At 40.6% G+C, this 19247-nt stretch overlaps 4 protein-coding genes across 4 annotated transcripts; 3 read left to right on the forward strand and 1 right to left on the reverse strand.

Annotated features, from left to right (window-relative positions):
• Nucleotides 1–1077: 1077 nt before the first annotated feature.
• On the reverse strand, nt 1078–2280 carry LOC311023219 (adenosine receptor A1). Its single transcript, XM_084024923.1, has one exon. It carries the CDS (start codon nt 2056–2058, stop codon nt 1192–1194), a length of 867 nt encoding a protein of 288 aa, XP_083881049.1. The 5' UTR covers nt 2059–2280; the 3' UTR covers nt 1078–1191.
• Nucleotides 2281–9444: 7164 nt separating this feature from the next.
• LOC311022742 (uncharacterized protein) lies at nt 9445–10314 on the forward strand (the record flags this gene model as incomplete). Its single annotated transcript, XM_084024266.1, has 1 exon — nt 9445–10314. The coding sequence occupies one exon, from the start codon at nt 9445–9447 to the stop codon at nt 10312–10314; it is 870 nt and encodes a 289-aa protein (XP_083880392.1).
• A 2472-nt stretch (nt 10315–12786) lies between these two features.
• LOC311023121 (uncharacterized protein) lies at nt 12787–13677 on the forward strand (the record flags this gene model as incomplete). The annotated part of the gene is made up of 1 exon (XM_084024787.1): nt 12787–13677. The coding sequence occupies one exon, from the start codon at nt 12787–12789 to the stop codon at nt 13675–13677; it is 891 nt and encodes a 296-aa protein (XP_083880913.1).
• A 3961-nt stretch (nt 13678–17638) lies between these two features.
• On the forward strand, nt 17639–18529 carry LOC311023098 (uncharacterized protein; the record flags this gene model as incomplete). The annotated part of the gene is made up of 1 exon (XM_084024765.1): nt 17639–18529. One exon carries the CDS (start codon nt 17639–17641, stop codon nt 18527–18529), a length of 891 nt encoding a protein of 296 aa, XP_083880891.1.
• Between the last annotated feature and the right edge of the window lie 718 nt (nt 18530–19247).

Raw genomic sequence — 19247 nt, forward strand, 5'->3', positions numbered from 1 at the left:
GGACACATCGATCCGGATGGTGCATCAGTTAAATCCTCCGTGCTTTATGTTTATGGTTCACATTCCGGCGATGTTGAAGTCATGGCGCTGTGCCAAAGCGCTCTGCTGACACGCTGCGGTTGCCGCTGGTAGTGCACCCTCCGTAGGGGGGAGCGCGGCACACCGAATTGCATAATCATAGTGCTGAGACGCACTGCGTGTGTTTCTTTATTATGTATTATCAGTTGCTCGCTCTAAGTTCTCAACGGAAGACAATAATGGTAATCATGATAATCCTCATAAAGATATTCAACATTTAATATGAACTTATACATGAACTCAGTGAATAACATTTATTTCCCCTTATGTCAAATTTCAATGTCAATTTAATGGAGTTGTCAAGAACACCAACTACCAGTCTCTGGAAAGATGGTGGATGTAGTAATAATACATTCATCGACACACTGTTCTTTGCGAATTTCATATTTAATAGTTTGCAACGAGGGATCGCAAAATAAAGAATGACCACCATTAGAATACACATCACAATTCCTGAAAGTAATTATAAAAGCGGACACAGTTAAGTTTCAATTGTTGATGGCCTTTACATTTTATTTATTGAAATATAATGTAAAAAAAAAAACACTCAAAAAGGAAGAGTGGTCTTCCTTCGGATTCTTTGTGGGGCAACATTTCTCAGATATTGTGACCAAACATCTGAAATTCGTTCGTTGGGACTTGGGAACAACCGGGTGTGCAAACAGTCGTGAGTTCAAGATGAAACATTTCCCAACGTGCGCCATGAAACCCAAAGCGTCAGAACGTGTCCTCGGTGCAGCTAACGCGATTTATTTAGTTATGTTGGCCATGGATTTTAAAACAATGTTGACTCTGACATCCATCCAACTAACCAACTAAGCTGCGGAGACTGCGTGTGTGTGTGTGTGCGAGTGTGTGTGTGCGTCGTAGGGCCACGTCGGTGCAGGATCAATGAGGACAGAGGTCTAGAGATGAGAGGGAAACGAGGGACTACAGCAGAGTCATAAAACGTGTCTGAACTCGACCCCACCACTTACATGACTAACCATTTTCTGCAGCATCTTTCTGCAGCCAATAACATTATTCTGGGCTCGTGTGTGATCATTGCGCATAACCTTTGGAAATCGGAGATTTGGATAACCACCGAGGCGCCGACACCGCGCCGCCCCCCTCTCACCTCCTCTTACAGCAGGCTCTCCATACTCTGGTGAGCAGCGTCGCTCTGAGAGCAGCGCACCCTCGGATGTACAGGATGGGCGTCAGGGCGGCGTTGACTCGGGGCAAAATGCGCAGCGGGTCGGTGCCTTCATTCTTAAACGCATGACACGGGAAACCAAAGAAATTACACACGACAACGTGACAGAACAGGGGGAGCCACGCCGCTAAGAAAAACACAGCGACCACCAGGATGAGGTACACCGAGGAGCGCTTGCTGTCTCTCTCCTCGGATGCTGGCTCCCTCCCCAGCTGGAACCTGGCGATCATGAACAGTCGAATATTCAGCCCTATCATTATGATCACCGTGAATATGTTGCCCACAAACGAACCCAAGCTCGTGATGGCTTTGGCCATCCCGACCGTGACCAGGTTATTGGCGGCCACGATGACGAACGCGTACACCCAGTAGGCGAAGATGACCAGCAGGGTCCTGTTCCGGGTCATGCGCTGGGAGTACTTATAAGGCGAGACCACCGCGTGGTACCTGTCCGCCTGCGCGGCCAGGACGGCCATGTATGACAGGCCCAGGAACGTGTGGACGACGTAGTACGTTCTCGTGGGGGAGTCGAAGTTATCCTGCACGTCGAGCACGCCGACGTAATAGTAGGACACGCCGGTGCAGGTGTCGCTGAGGCAGGTGCTCAGCATGTACATGAAGCGGTTCTCGCTGCGCAGCGCCGTGCTCAGCAGGATGGAGAGCGACACGGACACGTTGAGGAAAACGACGGCGGCGGCCAGGAGGACGCTGAAGAGGAACATGAGCACGTTGCCGAAGCTCGTGAGGGGCAGCACGGGATGCAGACCCTGGCTGCTGTTGCTCATCGGGGCGGACAGCAACGCTGCGTGTGAGACAGCGGTGCGGGGCTTCGGTGCAGCTGTGGGACTGCGCAGCTGAGGGGGGGTTGTCTCTCACCTCGTATTTATGTCGAGTTGGCAAGGACAACAAGTCAGCAAACACCTGGTGGCCTATTAGTCCTTACATATAATAAGATCCATTCGTTAATTAGACACAATCCTGACTTCATTGCCTCTGGGTCTGAGGACAGCAGCATCACGCGAGGCCTTCACGTGCCTTCTGTGAAGCCTCACTTCTATGTCCGTTATTGCAACTAAAATACCAGTTTATTATGAATCACCTTTCTTTTTCTACTGCATGTATGCTACACTTCTGTTAACATTTTCTGACCTCTCTAAACCCAAAGCACTTTGACTTTGATGGCCCTACAGCCACATGCAAGCTTTATTAGAGGCATTAGAAACATTTATTAGAAGACATCCGCTTAAGAAATACTATAATTACACGATACAATGTTAACATTTTCTTTATTCTTAGAATTCTTTGATAAAGTGGTTATTACAGTTGAGGCTCCCAAAGTAAGGTTTACTGAGTCACTTTTCAGCCATTAAAAGTACAATAGTAAACTATGAATTTTAATAGGAGGACTTTCCCATCATCTTATCTCACTAACCTTCCTGTGCCTGTTATCATTACTTTGTCACTTACCTGTATTGCAGGTACAGTAGGCCCTACATAGAGTGAGTTCTGAATTTCATAATAAACTGACCATTTACAGAAACCCAACAGTCTTAGTTCACAGCTGTAACATGCAGAGACATTCAATATTATACATTGAATCCTGTATCCTGAATCCTGTATCATTCTGTCTGAGCCAAAGTCAGTTTGATGAATGAACGGAGTTACATGTTTGGTAATAAACGGTGTGAAGTATGGTTGAAATAGGGAAATGTTAACGTTAGTAAATAGTGTTTGGAAGCTAAGGGCTAAAAATATTGGGATGCTAATGCTAATTGTGCTAGCATGTCTCAACTGCATTGGGCTAAAGGGGTTTTCCAAGAGTTCAGACGGTATTCACTGTTATTGTGGTTATTGTGGGGAAATTACAGTAACGGATGTATTTAGATTACTGTTAAAGGCAGAGTAGGCCATTCTATTCAGGAACACTTTGTTATATTACTTTACTATATATTACTAAATCCTCATAACATACCACCAATAGCCATCAATACATAAAATGCTCTGACATAAAAACATTTACAAAATGTCATCTGTGGCAGTGACTACAAAATAATTGGACAGCCATATGTCTGTCAATATTTACTCCCTAATTGCACACACTGCCAATCTCCAGCACTGTTTGGCGTTCTGGGGGAGAGGCTTTGAACAGAGGTCTGAATGAAGGGGACGGGACTTTTTGGTTTTGGGGTCGTTCCGTGTCATTTCATCAAATTTCTGAAAATCTTCCCACCTGACCATCTCAGAATGTCCTGAAAAAATTCAAGTACAAAGACACACTTGTTAATAGGACAAATCCAAAATATTAGGTCTCTACTGTCAATAGTTTTCTCATGAAACATCATTGAATGAAGGGTAGTTTAGACGGTTTTTGGCCTCATACTCTGAAAAGCCATTTTTAAACAGCAATATCTGGAAAACTATCTCACCTGTGGCCTTCAAAATTTTATCTGTTTATCTGAGTATATCTGTTACTAATAGCCTCCAGACGTGAAATATCAGGGGTGTAGCTCAATGATAACCTAGTATGGTAGGTACTTAAAATGTGGCTTGTTGAAATAAAGTAGTACATTTGAAGAGTGGCTGAGCTCCCATTTTTACAGATAAAAGACTTCTATCACTTCTGCCTCTATCTCTGGTGTTAGCTTAAACATTCTACAAAATATGGTCTCTCTCAGATGATTAGTTTCACAGATATTAAGGCTCAAAAATGGAAGTAAACACATCTTTGCCCAACTTCAGAGTCATATTCCAAAAAACTGACAACACGTATCAGGTCCAAACTTACTTTTTTTGAAAGATCATATTCTTGTTAAAATCATATAAAAAAATCAGGAGGGTGTTTTGCCTCAATTTGTCGCAGTGATTTTTTAAAATCCTGATATTGGTGGGGTTTTTGTGGCCGGTTTTGGTACTGCATGTCTTAATATCCTACAAGTAAACATCACAGCAGGGCATTTCAATTGTGTTTTTTACCATTTACCAAAGACTTATATGTGACTAAATACTACTGATAAATTTAGCCTCACAAAAACATTAAAATGTAGCACAGTTGTAGAGGCAATAAGTCCTTGGATGTGAGTTGAACACGCTGAAAGCAGCTTTTAATGTCTTAAACCATGAACAAACAGCATAATATTGAAGACTGTACATTTTGTCATACTTTAAGTATATAAATTATACAACCAAATCAAATAATAATCTTAATTTGAGCATAAAGATTTTACATTACAGTAGAAAAGGCTCCAAAGTTTGATATTGAATAACAGTTTGTCTCTGTGCTCACTGTGATACAATATGTGAGTTGTGTGTATGATCAGAAATGGTGGATAGGAAGTATCAGAGATGTTTCAGATGAAGATGTATTGGTTCAGTTCATGCACCCACATGACAAGAGTTTCTACTGGCCAAGAAGAGAAGACGTGCAATGTCCCACTGCAGCATAGAATTGCAAGGATTGACGTTCCCTCTACAGAAACTGGGTGCATGTATGCCATCAAAAAAGATGAGCACAACAGAGCAGAGATGTACATTAGACAATTTGTAAAGTCACTGCCAAATTAATGAATGTGACGAAGGAATTGGATCTAAAAGATGAAAAATGTGTGATCCCTCATAGTGAGCATAGAGACAAACTGTTATTCAATATGAAACTTTGGAGACTTTTGTACTGTAATGTAAAATCTTTATGCTCAAATTAATTATTATTAATGATTATATTATTATTAATTATTATTATTTGATTTGCTTGTGTAATGTATATACTTAAAGTATGACAAAATGTACAGTCTTCAATATTATGCTATGTTTGTTCATGGTTTAAGACCTTAAAAGCTGCTTTCACCATGTTTAACTCACATTCAAGGACGTATTGCCTCTGTAACTAGAACTGTGCTACATTTTAATGTTTTCGTAAGGCTAAATTTATCAGTAGCATTTAGTCACATGTAAGTCTTTGGTAAATGGTAAAAAAAAACACAATTGAATTGCCCTGCTGTGATGTTTACAAGTAGGCTGTTAGGACATGCAGTACCAAAACCGGCCACAAAAACCCCACCAATATCAGGATTTTAAAAAATCACTGCGACAAATTGAGGCAAAACACCCTCCTGATTTTTTAATGTGATTTTAACAAGAATATGATCTTTAAAAAAAAGTAAGTTTGGACCTGATACGTGTTGTCAGTTTTTTGGAATATGACTCTGAAGTTGGGCAAAGATGTGTTTACTTCCATTTTTGAGCCTTAATATCTGTGAAACTAATCATCTGAGAGAAACCATATTTTGTAGAATGTTTAAGCTAACACCAGAGATAGAGGCAGAAGTGATAGAAGTCTTTTATCTGCAAAAATGGGAGCTCAGCCACTCTTCAAATGTACTACTTTATTTCAACAAGCCCCTTTTTAAGTACCTACCATACTAGGTTATCATTGAGCTACACCCCTGATATTCCTTGTCTGGAGGCGTTTAGTAACAGATATACACTGTAGAAATTTTGAAGGCCACAGGTGAGATAGGTTTCCAGATATTGACGTTTAAAAATGGCTTTTCAGAGCATGATGCCAAAAACCGTCTAAACTACCCTTCATTCAATGATGTTTCATGAGAAAACTATTGACAGTAGAGACCTAATATTTTGGATTTGTCCTATTAACAAGTGTTTCTTTGTACTTGCATTTTTTCAGGACATTCTGAGATGGTCAGGTGGGAGGCATTTGATGAAATGACACGGAATGACCCTTTGGCAGTGTTCAAAGTCAAAATATCTGTGGTTTTTCCAAATTACCTACTCAACCTTTAAGTTAGATGATGTTAACGCTAGTTCATCACTGAATAATATATTGGTTTAAAAGTGGTAATAAGACAAGTTCATATTATTAAACAGTCTAGACATAGGCCCACGACCCCTGGGTCAGAACCAATAAGAGTAGCAGGCCCTATGCTGATACGTTATTATACCACATGCTTACAAACAGGCAACGTAATACAACCCTGTCAAGCATCGCAAGCTGCTGTTCATCAAGGAGCCTGACTGCCTTAGGAAACAATGGTGGAGGATGACTCAAAGTGTCGGGTTTTACAAGAAAAGTGGACCAGTTCCTATTTCTTCCCAGAGGTAAATGACAGGCAAGTGTGCTTGGCGTACTCAGAGCACCTTTATTTTCTATAAGCAGCGTAGGATTAAGCTGCGTTCCCTGTAAGCTCTCTTCCCTGTGTTGCTCCTAGGAATGCAGCATAAGAATAGCACAAGCCTTTCACTCTTTTCTGTCGACTTGAAATGTTGAAACCATCAGAACAGCCATCAACCATCAGTGCCTGCCACCATGGGGGGCTTTGTCTACATTAGGCTACTTCAAAGTCTAGCCAGATTTCACAGTTTTGAACTTGCCATTCTATTAGCTAATGCCGATTGATAGCACCAATACTAATTTCTAGCATGCAAACTATTGTTATGTTATGTTATGATAGGTAATAGTTGTAAAGGGTCTGTTTTAAAGACAAAATACTGCAAATGTTTCAGTGGTGTTAGGTCAAACTGCATGTTTTCTTTAAGATAATTGCAGTATTATCATTGTTATTATTATTATTAACTCTTTCAAATACACTGGTTTTCATTCAAATATATGTTTAGAATTGAAAGTGCTTGAGAAAACGTCAGTGGCTAAAGCACTGAAGCAAAAGTGTCAAGCTTCACGTTTATTTAATTTATGTATTTATTTAAAAAGAAATACAAACACAAATCAGATTCATCCAGAAATGGAAGACAGTGAGAAGGAGCAGTGTGACTGGAAGAGCAGCCCCCAACGTCATTAATAGACTGTGTTTACGTATAAATGTGCGGTGTTTCTATGCAAGTTCCGGTTCATATATCATATTTCACCTCCGTTACTCTGCACCGGTTAAACAATGGTTCAACTAGCGGTCATCTCTTTTCCGTTTAACATATACATCCGCGTGTTACAAATAATCACGCTACACTTTGCTTTCATTTCGAGTGTTTCGAGAATTTGTTTAATTGTAGTATACGTGTTAGAATTGGCTTTGTACCGTTTCACTGAAGTCATGTAACTTACTGGTTGCTTCCACTTTCTCAGAACAGTGTGACATTTAACCTGATAGGCAGGAACCCGTTGAATCTTCAAGGCCCTCTTTGATCTGTCAGTTAGGTTTGCTAGAGTAGATACACGCCTAGGACAACACCCATACATGTTCCATATAACATTTCTGTAAGTTCACGTCAGAGATAACTGACCCGAGAAGATAAAATGTGACCACCACCCGGAAATCGTGCTCGCTCTGACTGAGATCCTGCTGAGCTCATTCATTCCGAGCCCAGCGCCGCCATACTTTACCTGTGACCTGAATCAATACTATATGAAGTGAAGAGTTCTCCGGTTTATCCTTGGGCTTCCAACAAAATAACCAGGGGGCAATATAAGTTTGTCTTACCCGTGTCCGCTGTCGCGTCTTTAAATGGTTTGTCCGTCTGGGCACCAACGGCCCGCTGGCACGACCTTTATTAACGCTACTACTTCCGGGTCAGCAGGGCTTAATCTGGTATGGTGTAAATGTTGGTTTATCTGCTATGTTTAATTTGACTCTGTCATTATTTTTGCATTAATTAAAATATTATTTGTCAACTAGTTTCTCGACTGAGTACAAGTCTTTAAGTGTATACATATATAGGCTATAAGTAATTCACTGCCTCATATCCTTGTTCTGAAGCACCCCTGTGAAACCTGGTGACAAACAGGTGAGAGAACCTTAAAACTCCTGTGACTACGGTAATCTCAAGTGTTTACTTATTTATTTTTTATTTTTATTTTTTTTTATGTCATTATGCTTTGTTTATTAAAATGTTACTTTTTGTTGTTTTGGCTTATTTGCTTAAAATGAATTGCCGTTTTGCCCCATACTTTACATCATATGTCATAAAAAATATGATATTATGATATCAACAAATATGTATGTAGTTTTAATACATTAACAGTACAATTCTATAATTATCTATGTGATTTCGTTTGACCAGTAATCAGACTCAGTTGTCCTCATATTGGTCAAATATTGTTTTGTTTTTTAGTACATTACTTTAAATTGTAAAATGCTATGGCTTAGTTTGATCTCCCAATTGAAACCATTCTGTAAGATCACCCCACAAACTGAAATACACATGCTTTTTAATGTAGTTTGAAATAGAAGGTTGTTTTGACATCAATACCTCTCAGGGGAGATCTTCCATTTCTATCCTTAAACATATTTAGGATTTCACCTGGTAAATCAATTTCATTAACTCATATAAACATAAACTGTGTAGTTTTCAATTTGACGATGCCCAAAAATTGTGAATAAAAAAAAAAATTAAAAAAAACGTTGTCACTGTGAGGGCCAATTTATAAAACGTTCATACATTAGGATTTATCACATTGTACATACTGAATATAAACACAGTTGTTTGATGATGCAAGATTTGTGATCACTGCCATCAGAATCTAACTTTGTATGACTTTTGACCTGATAGTGAAACATTACATAATTGCTCCCTCTAATGGTTGAAAACTAACATTGACTGTAGTCAGATATGGGTGAAAGTTATTGATGATTCAATGACTTACAAGCAATTCGCCATTTAAGTAATAAAAACGAACAGATGATTGCACAATTCAATGACAATTTAATGAAAAAGGCCTTCAAGTGTCCAATATTTAGGCTATTTATTTGGGAACTATTTTTTAAACTTTTTGGACAATATGTATTTTAAAAAGCGTTTTCTGTTATGATATATTAGTTCGTGTTATAGGCTAATAACACAAGCTATGTATGACTGAGACCCATATGTCTATGCTTATTAGTGAATCACTGAAATAGAGTTACATTGATTTATAAGCTGATTGAGTTTTCACTTTTCAAGTGAAGCCACTGAACAAACGTGATACAAACTTGATGGAAGCTGGGTCGCCCTGTAGAGCCCAGACTTCAATATGAAATGACACCACCGAGAAAGTGTCGTGGAAACCCCAGGAGGCAAAAACAAGTGACTGATCATCTTGTTTGTTTGTTTTTGCCATTAGGCCTACCAAACACCCCTAGGACGCCTTGCGATTAGGCCTCGTTTGTTCCATACGTCTGCCCAGCCTCTATATAAATGTGACAAATGCTCGTCTTAGGCGGAGTGCCATGATGCTTTTTAACGCCACCGTCCGCCTGTCGGTGGATTTCAACACTTCGGGCGACTTTCTCATCTTCGTCTTCCACATTCTGTTCGCCACGAGCGCCGTGCTGGTCGCCGGCTCGGTGGTCCTCGGGATATCGTGCACGCGCTCTCTGCGGGGCCAGAACCGTTTCATCTTCATGCTGAACACGAGCGTCAGCGACACTCTCACCGGCTTCTCCGCCTACTACCTCGGCCTCTTCGACGTCCAGGAGGGCTACCCCTCCAGAAACGGCACCTACTACATTTTACCCTCATTCCTGGGGGTCAACGTGTTGACCTTCCTCTTCGCCCAATTCGACCGCTACTTCGCCGTGTGCCACCCGTTCTTCTACAACCGCTACTTCACCAAGTCGTGCGTCATCGGCATCTGCGCGTTCTGCTGGATCTACACGTACTGCATCCTCACGGTGCAGAACATGGTGCCCATTTCGAAGGCGGCGCAAATAAACGCGTTCGGTGTAATGACGCTGCAGATCATAGTTCTCGTTAAAGTGCTGATGACGGTCAAGTTGTATATCATAGCCAGGCACCACCTGGTGAGAGAGGCGCCCAGTGCGGAGAGAGACAACAAGAAGGAGTCGCTGCGCATCATCGTGTTCGTGGTGATCTGCTTCCTGGCACTGTGGTCTCCGTCCTTTGTCAATATCATTGTGAGACAGTTGACGAGGAAAGGCCTGCGGTTCAGGAACGAAGCCACCAACCTGTTCGCGACCATGGCGCGCCTCAACGCGCTGGTGACCCCGGCCGTGTACATCTGGGGAAGCCCGGCGCTGCGGGAGGCCGTGTGGAGAACCGTGTGGCGGCGGGTCTGTCCCCGCAGGAGGCCGAGGTGAGGGGCGGCCTGCGACCCGCTGCAATCCGCGCGTTGCTTGTATTTTTGTCTTTTTCTTTTGACAGTTATTTGTATTGAAAGAAAGGAGGACAATGGACAATGAATCACAATGGCGTACTCTATACAGCGTTACAAAATGACAAGTTTCTGCAAAAATGAGTTAAAATAAAAAATGTTAATGAGAATGAGTTAAACAGGAAAAGACATGTATGAAACCACGTTAAATTACGTGTAGAATACAAAATAGATGGATACATGAGTAAAAATGAAATGGAAAACGAGACAGGAATCAGGAGTTGCACAGTAGAATTACTAACCCTCACATGTTATATACATATATTATGTAATGGACCCCGTCTGTTACTTGTGTTTCACCTACTTGTTAGTTGAACACTTCTGTGTGTGAAAGAGTATTAGAGAATAATGCTCATGACCCATGTCCCTCTTTTTCAGAATTGGCTTTAACTTTGATGGAGCGATGACAAAATAGGAGTGACTCAGATGGGCAGTTGAAACTTTTTGCATGGGTAATCAGGTGTGATATGCTGAACTACTGACTGTGTTGGGGATATAAGCTGTGTGTGTGTGTGTGCCAAGCCTGTCATTTTATGTATTTGCTAGTTATTTACAACTTCAAGAAGGAAAACAAATTGGTGTTATGTTTAGTTCTGACTATATTTTTAAATTTACAATTGAGATTACACATTGACTACATAAATTCTCAAACCTGAAAAAATTTTTTATTCTAATGCAATACAAGGCACATCATATAATTTTATGATTCAATGGCAATTCTATAAATTGTCTATAATGATGACAATGGGGTCCGTGCTCCTGCAGGATTCCCTGCAAATTTTGTCATTTGGTTTTGCTGGATTACAAACATATTTATCCTTTTAGATTTGTATTTACTTTTTACACGTCTTTCTATTATATATTATATATATATATTTCTAAATGTTGACGCTAGGCCCTCATGTCAAATTGTATAATGACCATTCAGAATTGATTAACAATATTTCTTCCTATAGGGTTGATAAAGTTGACTGCGAGACTTCACAGCGACAAAAGGCTCCTGGTTTTGTCTTCCTGAGTGTTCACACAATGAGACACAATGAGAGGTTTGTAGAAACATTTTAACCCCCCCATCTCATTTCGGTCTCTCTCCCACAGTGAGCCAAACGGCCTCCTGCACAGTTATCTTTTATTTTGATATCTTGCATTTTTATCGTATTGAATATGTTTAACATCTTATTTAAAGTGATTTAATTTGCATTTGGTGTATAAAATGTGAAATAAACAAAGAAACCAGTCTATTGTTCTATAATGTTTGTAATATACAGAAATAATATGGATGCAGAATGACACAATAAAGGAGTTCTTCATATGTGTTGCTGATGTTTTGACCTCTTTGTGCTATGTGTGTTACATATGGGTTTTAAAACCAGACCAATTCATGTTACATTTGACAACATTTAAAAAAACAAAATAATTAGTAAAAGTAACACCCACTATGACCAATTTTGACCTCAATGTGAACACATAAAACTGAATTGTATTTGTTGTTTCCAGAAAATGTTTCATATCTGTTGATTAGTCCACACAGGGCGGTGGGAAGGGACGTGGGTTAAACAAACACAGCACAAACAAGAGTCCAACATGTCCAAAACAGATAAGAATCAGAATAGAGCATCGTAGTTTGAAGCTTAGAGCCACTGATCAACAGTATTGACGAGGTGGGAGTGAAAATGTGACTGTATATAAGTATGGAAGGAATCATTGTGACGCCACCCACTGGTCTGTGGACTACCTCGAAGCCTGAAGACTTCATCTTGGATTTTTGCAAACAATGTAATTTTAGTAGCTAATTGCATTGGTAGTGACGATAGCAAAGCCATGTGGTGACGCTGGCGATGGTAGCAATGATAGGGAGGCCACTGTGGCGTCTGATCAACAGCCACGGCCTAAAGCATAGCCTGTTTCTCGTCTATTTTACTCTAACATTATTTAATAAATGAACATTGTGCTGTATTGACGAAGACTTGAAATTAGCGAAGCAGGGTCATTTTCTCATAGACATCCATGCCATCTGACTTCTTTTTGCAATGTATTTTATTTTCGCCTCCTGATGGCCAGTGGAGAGAATGCACATTTAAGGCACTTCTGCATGAGATGCACTTTTCATAACCGGAGGTCAGATGATGAAGAATAAGCTGCATATATGGCAAATTCCTAAATGAGGAACCACACAGCAAATCTGCAAGCAGAACAAATCTGACGATGGCTTAAACAATTCAATACATTCAAAATGAAATGAAATGTTCATCAATATCTGGAGTTGTTAAGCCTAAATATTGATATGAATAGTGAGATGAGGTCATGCCTCATGAGGGGGGAAGTTTGCGTTTACATGGGCAGTGGCTTAACAACCAGCTATAAAATGATATTAAATTCAAAGTGCGTGTTTGGAACAATGCTCTCCTCCAACACCACAGGCTCTGAGACAGGAGGAGGAGTACTTCTCTCGGTGGACTTCGACAGTCCTGTGGATTATCTCATCTTTATTTTCCAGCTCTTATTCGCTACAACTGCGGTGATGGTAGCCGGGCCTGTAGTCATTACCATCCTGGCCACCAGAGCCCTCCGCCTCCAAAACAGGTTTATTTTCATGCTGAACACGAGTATTTGTGACACACTGATTGGGTTTTCCGTCTATTATGTCGGTGTGTTCGATGTTAAAGAAATATATCCGTCCAGAAACGGAACGTATAATATGTTACCATCTCTCCTCGGGGTCAACATAGTGACATTTTTATTTGCGCAATTTGACCGCTATTTCGCCGTGTGTCATCCGTTCGTGTACACGCGCTACGTGACCCGGGGAGTGGTTATCTCTGCAAACCTTTATTGTTGGGTCCATACCTTTGGTCAGTCGATGATTTTAAATGTCGTGCCGCTTTCCAAAGCAATACAGCTGTATGTTTACAGTGTTGTCAGCCTACAATTCATCGTGTTCACCAAAGTGGTCATGACCATCAAACTGTACGTCGTTGCCAGGCATCAACTCGACAAGGACCCTCCCAGCGCCGCGAAAGAGAGCAACAAGGAGTCATTGAAAATCATCATTTTTGTTGTCATAAGCTTCTTGGCGTTGTGGTGCCCCTCTTTTGTTAACATCATCCTTAGACTGCTGTTAGGAGGAGGGCTGACGTTTAGGAACGAGGCCACCAATCCGTTCGCCACCATGGCTCGCTTCAACGCCTTGTGCACACCGTCCGTGTACATGTGGGGGAGTCCGGCTCTGAGGAAAGCCGTAGTGAGGACTGTTTGGGGCAGAGTGTGCCCACGATGCAGGAGAAGGTAAGAGATTAAATGGTCCTATACGACAAGGACCTGGAAAAGTATATAGGCTACAAAATTAGGGACTGTGAAAATTACTAAAGGGGACCGAAAAAATATGAAAACTGTAGATCCTTTCCCATACGGTATTTTAACTGTGGTTGTTCCTGACAATGAAATTATTTTCTGTTATAAAAGCCCCTGGCTTCATAAATTATTTTCCGCCTAATATAATTAAGGAACATTATCATTTAAATTGCATCCTATATTGTATTCTGAAAAAGTAAAGGGGTTCCTGTGAGGTCATCGTGGACGATCCTGTCTAATAGCCGACGAATAACAGATAAAAGAGACGTAAATTTCAATCAATCGTGTTTGAAATATAGTTTGAAGTCCACATCGACATTTTACTAAAAGAGATGTACGTAAATGTATTATTGCTAGTTCTGAATATATTTTTAAATTTACAATTGAGATTACACATTGACTACATAAATTCTCATACCTGAAACATTTTTGTATTCTAATGCAATACAAGGCACATCATATAATTGTATGATTTAATAGCAATTCTATAAATTGTCTATAATGGTGACAATCAATGGGGTCCTTGCTCCTGCAGGATTCCCTGCAAATTTTGTCATTTGGTTTTGCTGGATTACAAACATATTTATCCTTTTAGATTTGTATTTATTTTTACACAACGTCTTTCTATTATATATATAATATATATATATATATATATATATATATATATATATATATATATATATATATTTCTAAATGTTGACGCTAGGCCCTCATGTCAAATTGTATAATGACCATTCAGAATTGATTAACAATATTTCTTCCTGTAGGGTTGATAAAGTTGACTGCAAGACTTCACAGTGACAAAAGGCTCCTGGTTCTGTCTTCCTGAGTGTTCACACAATGAGACACAATGAGAGGTTTGTAGAACACACAATTAGACACAATGAGAGGTTTGTAGAAACATTTTACCCCCCCCCCCCCCCCCCCATCTCATTTCTGTTTCTCTCCCACAGTGGTTGAGCCAAACGGCCTCCTGCACAGTTATCTTTTATTTTGATATCTTGCATTTTTATCGTATTGAATTTGTTTAACATCTTATTTAAAGTGATTTAATTTGCATTTGGTGTATAAAATGTGAAATAAACAAAGAAACCAGTCTATTGTTCTATAATGTTTGTAACATACAGAAATAATATGGATGCAGAATGACACAATAAAGGAGTTCTTCATATGTGTTGCTGATGTTTTGACCTCTTCGTGCTATGTGTGTTACATATGGGTTTTAAAGCCAGACCAATTCATGTTACATTTGACAACATTTTGAAAAACTAAATAATTACACTCAACAAAAATATAAACGCAACACTTTTGTTTTTGCTCCCATTTTTCATGAGATGGACTTAAAGATCTAAAATTCATTCCAGATACACAATATTACCATTTCTCTCAAACATTGTTCACAAATCAGTCTAAATGTGTGATAGTGAGCACTTCTGCTTTGCTGAGATAATCCATCCCACCTCACAGGTGTGCCACATCAAGATGCTGATCTGACATCATGATTAGTGCACAGGTGTGCCTTAGACTGTCCACAATAAAAGGCCACCCTGAAATGTGCATTTTTTTTGCTTTATTGGGGGTCTGGGGACTCAGAACCAGTCAGTATCTGGTGTGACCACCATTTGCCTCATGCAGTGCAACACATCTTCTTCGCATAGAGTTTATCAGATTGTCAATTGTGGCCTGTGGAATGTTGGTCCACTCCTCTTCAATGGCTGTGCGAAGTTGCTGGATATTAGTGGGAACTGGTACACGCTGTCGTATACGCCGGTCAAGCACATCCCAAACATGCTCAATGGGTGACATGTCCGGTGAGTATGCTGGCCATGCAAGAACTGGGACATTTTCAGCTTCCAAGAATTGTGTACAGATCCTTGCAACATGGGGCCGTGCATTATCTTGCTGAAACATGAGGTGATGTTCATGGATGTATGGCACAACAATGGGCCTCAGGATCTCATCACGGTATCTCTGTGCATTCAAAATGCCATCAATAAAATGCACCTGTGTTCTTCGTCCATAACAGATGCCTGCCCTTACCATAACCCACCACCACCATGGGCCACTCGATCCACAACATTGACATCAGCAAAGCGCTCACCCACACGACGCCACACACGCTGTCTGCCATCTGCCCTGAACAATGTAAACCGAGATTCATCCGTGAAGAGAACACCTCTCCAACGTGCCAGACGCCATCGAATGTGAGCATTTGCCCACTCAAGTCTGTTACGGCGACGAGCTGGAGTCAGGTCAAGACCCCGATGAGGACGACGAGCATGCAGTTGAGCTTCCCTGAGACGGTTTCTGACAGTTTGTGCAGAAATTGTTTGGTTATGCAAACCAATTGTTTCAGCAGCTGTCTGAGTGGCTGGTCTCAGACGATCTTGGAGGTGAACCTGCTGGATGTGGAGGTCCTGGGCTGGTGTGGTTACACGTGGTCTGCGGTTGTGAGGCCGGTTGGATGTACTGCCATATTCTCTGAAACGCCTTTGGAGACGGCTTATGGTGGAGAAATGAACATTCAATGCACGAGCAACAGATCTGGTTGACATTCCTGCTGTCAGCATGCCAATTGCACGCTCCCTCAATGCTTGTGGCCTCTGTGGCATTTTGCTGTGAGACAAAACTGCACCTTTCAGAGTGGCCTTTTATTGTGGGCAGTATAAGGTACACCTGTGCACTAATCATGATGTCAGATCAGCATCTTGATGTGGCACACCTGTGAGGTGGGATGGATTATCTCAGCAAAGCAGAAGTGCTCACTATCACACATTTAGACAGATTTGTGAACAATGTTTGAGAGAAATGGTAATATTGTGTATCTGGAATGAATTTTAGATCTTTAAGTCCATCTCATGAAAAATGGGAGCAAAAACAAAAGTGTTGCGTTTATATTTTTGTTGAGTGTAGTAAAAGTAACACCCACTATGACCAATTTTGACCTCAATGTGAACACATAAAACTGAATTGTATTTCTTGTTCCCAGAAAATGTTTCATATCTGTTGATTAGTCCACACAGGGCGGTGGGAAGGGACGTGGGTTAAACAAACACAGCACAAACAAACACATGTCCAAAACAGATAAGAATCAGAATAGAGCATCGTAGTTTGAAGCTTAGAGCAACTGATCAACAGTATTGACGAGGTGGGAGTGAAAATGTGTTGAAGATGTGACTGTATATAAGTATGGAAGGAATCATTGTGACGCCACCCACTGCTCTGTGGACTACCTCGAAGCCTGAAGACTTCATCTTGGATTTTTGCAAACAAAGTAATTTTAGTAGCTAATTGCATTGGTAGTGACGATAGCAAGGCCATGTGGCGACGCTGGTGATGGTAGCAATGATAGGGAGGCCACTGTGGCGTCTGATCAACAGCCATGGCCTAAAGCATAGCCTGTTTCTCGTCTATTTTACTCTAACATAATTTGATAAATGAACATTGTGCTGTATTGACGAAGACTTGAAATTAGCGAAGCAGGGTCATTTTCACATAGACATCCATGCCATCTGACTTCTTTTTGCAATGTATTTTATTTTCGCCTCCTGATGGCCAGTAGAGAGAATGCACATTTAAGGCACATCTGCATGAGATGCACTTTTCATAACCGGAGGTCAGATGATGAAGAATAAGCTGCATATATGGCAAATTCCTAAATGAGGAACCACACAGCGAATCTGCAAGCAGAACAAATCTGACGATGGCTTAAACAATTCAATACATTCAAAATGAAATTAAATGTTCATCAATATCTGGAGTTGTTAAGCCTAAATATTGATATGAATAGTGAGATGAGGTCATGCCTCATGAGGGGGGAAGTTTGCGTTTACATGGGCAGTGGCTTAACAAGCAGCTATAAAATGATATTAAATTCAAAGTGCGTGTTTGGAACAATGCTCTCCTCCAACACCACAGGCTCTGAGACAGGAGGAGGAGTACCTCTCTCGGTGGACTTCGACAGTCCTGTGGATTATCTCATCTTTATTTTCCAGCTCTTATTCGCTACAACTGCGGTGATGGTAGCCGGGCCTGTAGTCATTACCATCCTGGCCACCAGAGCCCTCCGCCTCCAAAACAGGTTTATTTTCATGCTGAACACGAGTATTTGTGACACACTGATTGGGTTTTCCGTCTATTATGTCGGTCTGTTCGATGTTAAAGAAATATATCCGTCCAGAAACGGAACGTATAATATGTTACCATCTCTCCTCGGGGTCAACATAGTGACATTTTTATTTGCGCAATTTGACCGCTATTTCGCCGTGTGTCATCCGTTCATGTACACGCGCTACGTGACCCGGGGAGTGGTTATCTCTGCAAACCTTTATTGTTGGGCCCATACCTTTGGTCAGTCGATGATTTTAAATGTCATGCCGCTTTCCAAAGCAATACAGCTGTATGTTTACAGTGTTGTCAGCCTACAATTCATCGTGTTCACCAAAGTGGTCATGACCATCAAACTGTACGTCGTTGCCAGGCATCAACTCGACAAGGACCCTCCCAGCGCCGCGAAAGAGAGCAACAAGGAGTCATTGAAAATCATCATTTTTGTTGTCATAAGCTTCTTGGCGTTGTGGTGCCCCTCTTTTGTTAACATCATCCTTAGACTGCTGTTAGGAGGAGGGCTGACGTTTAGGAACGAGGCCACCAATCCGTTCGCCACCATGGCTCGCTTCAACGCCGTGTGCACACCGTCCGTGTACATGTGGGGGAGTCCGGCTCTGAGGAAAGCCGTAGTGAGGACTGTTTGGGGCAGAGTGTGCCCACGATGCAAGAGAAGGTAAGAGATTAAATGGTCCTATACGACAAGGACCTGGAAAAGTATATACAAAATTAGGGACTGTGAAAATTACTAAAGGGGACCGAAAAAATATGAAAACTGTAGATCCTTTATACGGTATTTTAACTGTGGTTGTTCCTGACAATGAAATTATTTTCTGTTATAAAAGCCCCTGGCTTCATAAATTATTTTCCGCCTAATATAATTAAGGAACATTATCATTTAAATTGCATCCTATATTGTATTCTGAAAAAGTAAAGGGGTTCCTGTGAGGTCATCGTGGACGTCTCCTGTCTAATAGCCGACGAATAACAGATAAAAGAGACGTAAATTTCAATCAATCGTGTTTGAAATATAGTTTGAAGTCCACATCGACATTTTACTAAAAGAGATGTACGTAAATGTATTATTGCTAGTTCTGACTATATTTTTAAATTTACAATTGAGATTACACATTGACTACATAAATTCTCATACCTGAAACATTTTTGTATTCTAATGCAATACAAGGCACATCATATAATTGTATGATTTAATAGCAATTCTATAAATTGTCTATAATGGTGACAATCAATGGGGTCCTTGCTCCTGCAGGATTCCCTGCAAATTTTGTCATTTGGTTTTGCTGGATTACAAACATATTTATCCTTTTAGATTTGTATTTATTTTTACACAACGTCTTTCTATTATATATAATATATATATATATATATATATATATA

The sequence above is a fragment of the Eutrigla gurnardus genome (genome assembly GCF_963514095.1).
Source record: "Eutrigla gurnardus genome assembly, chromosome: 13".
NCBI lineage: Eukaryota > Metazoa > Chordata > Actinopteri > Perciformes > Triglidae > Eutrigla > Eutrigla gurnardus.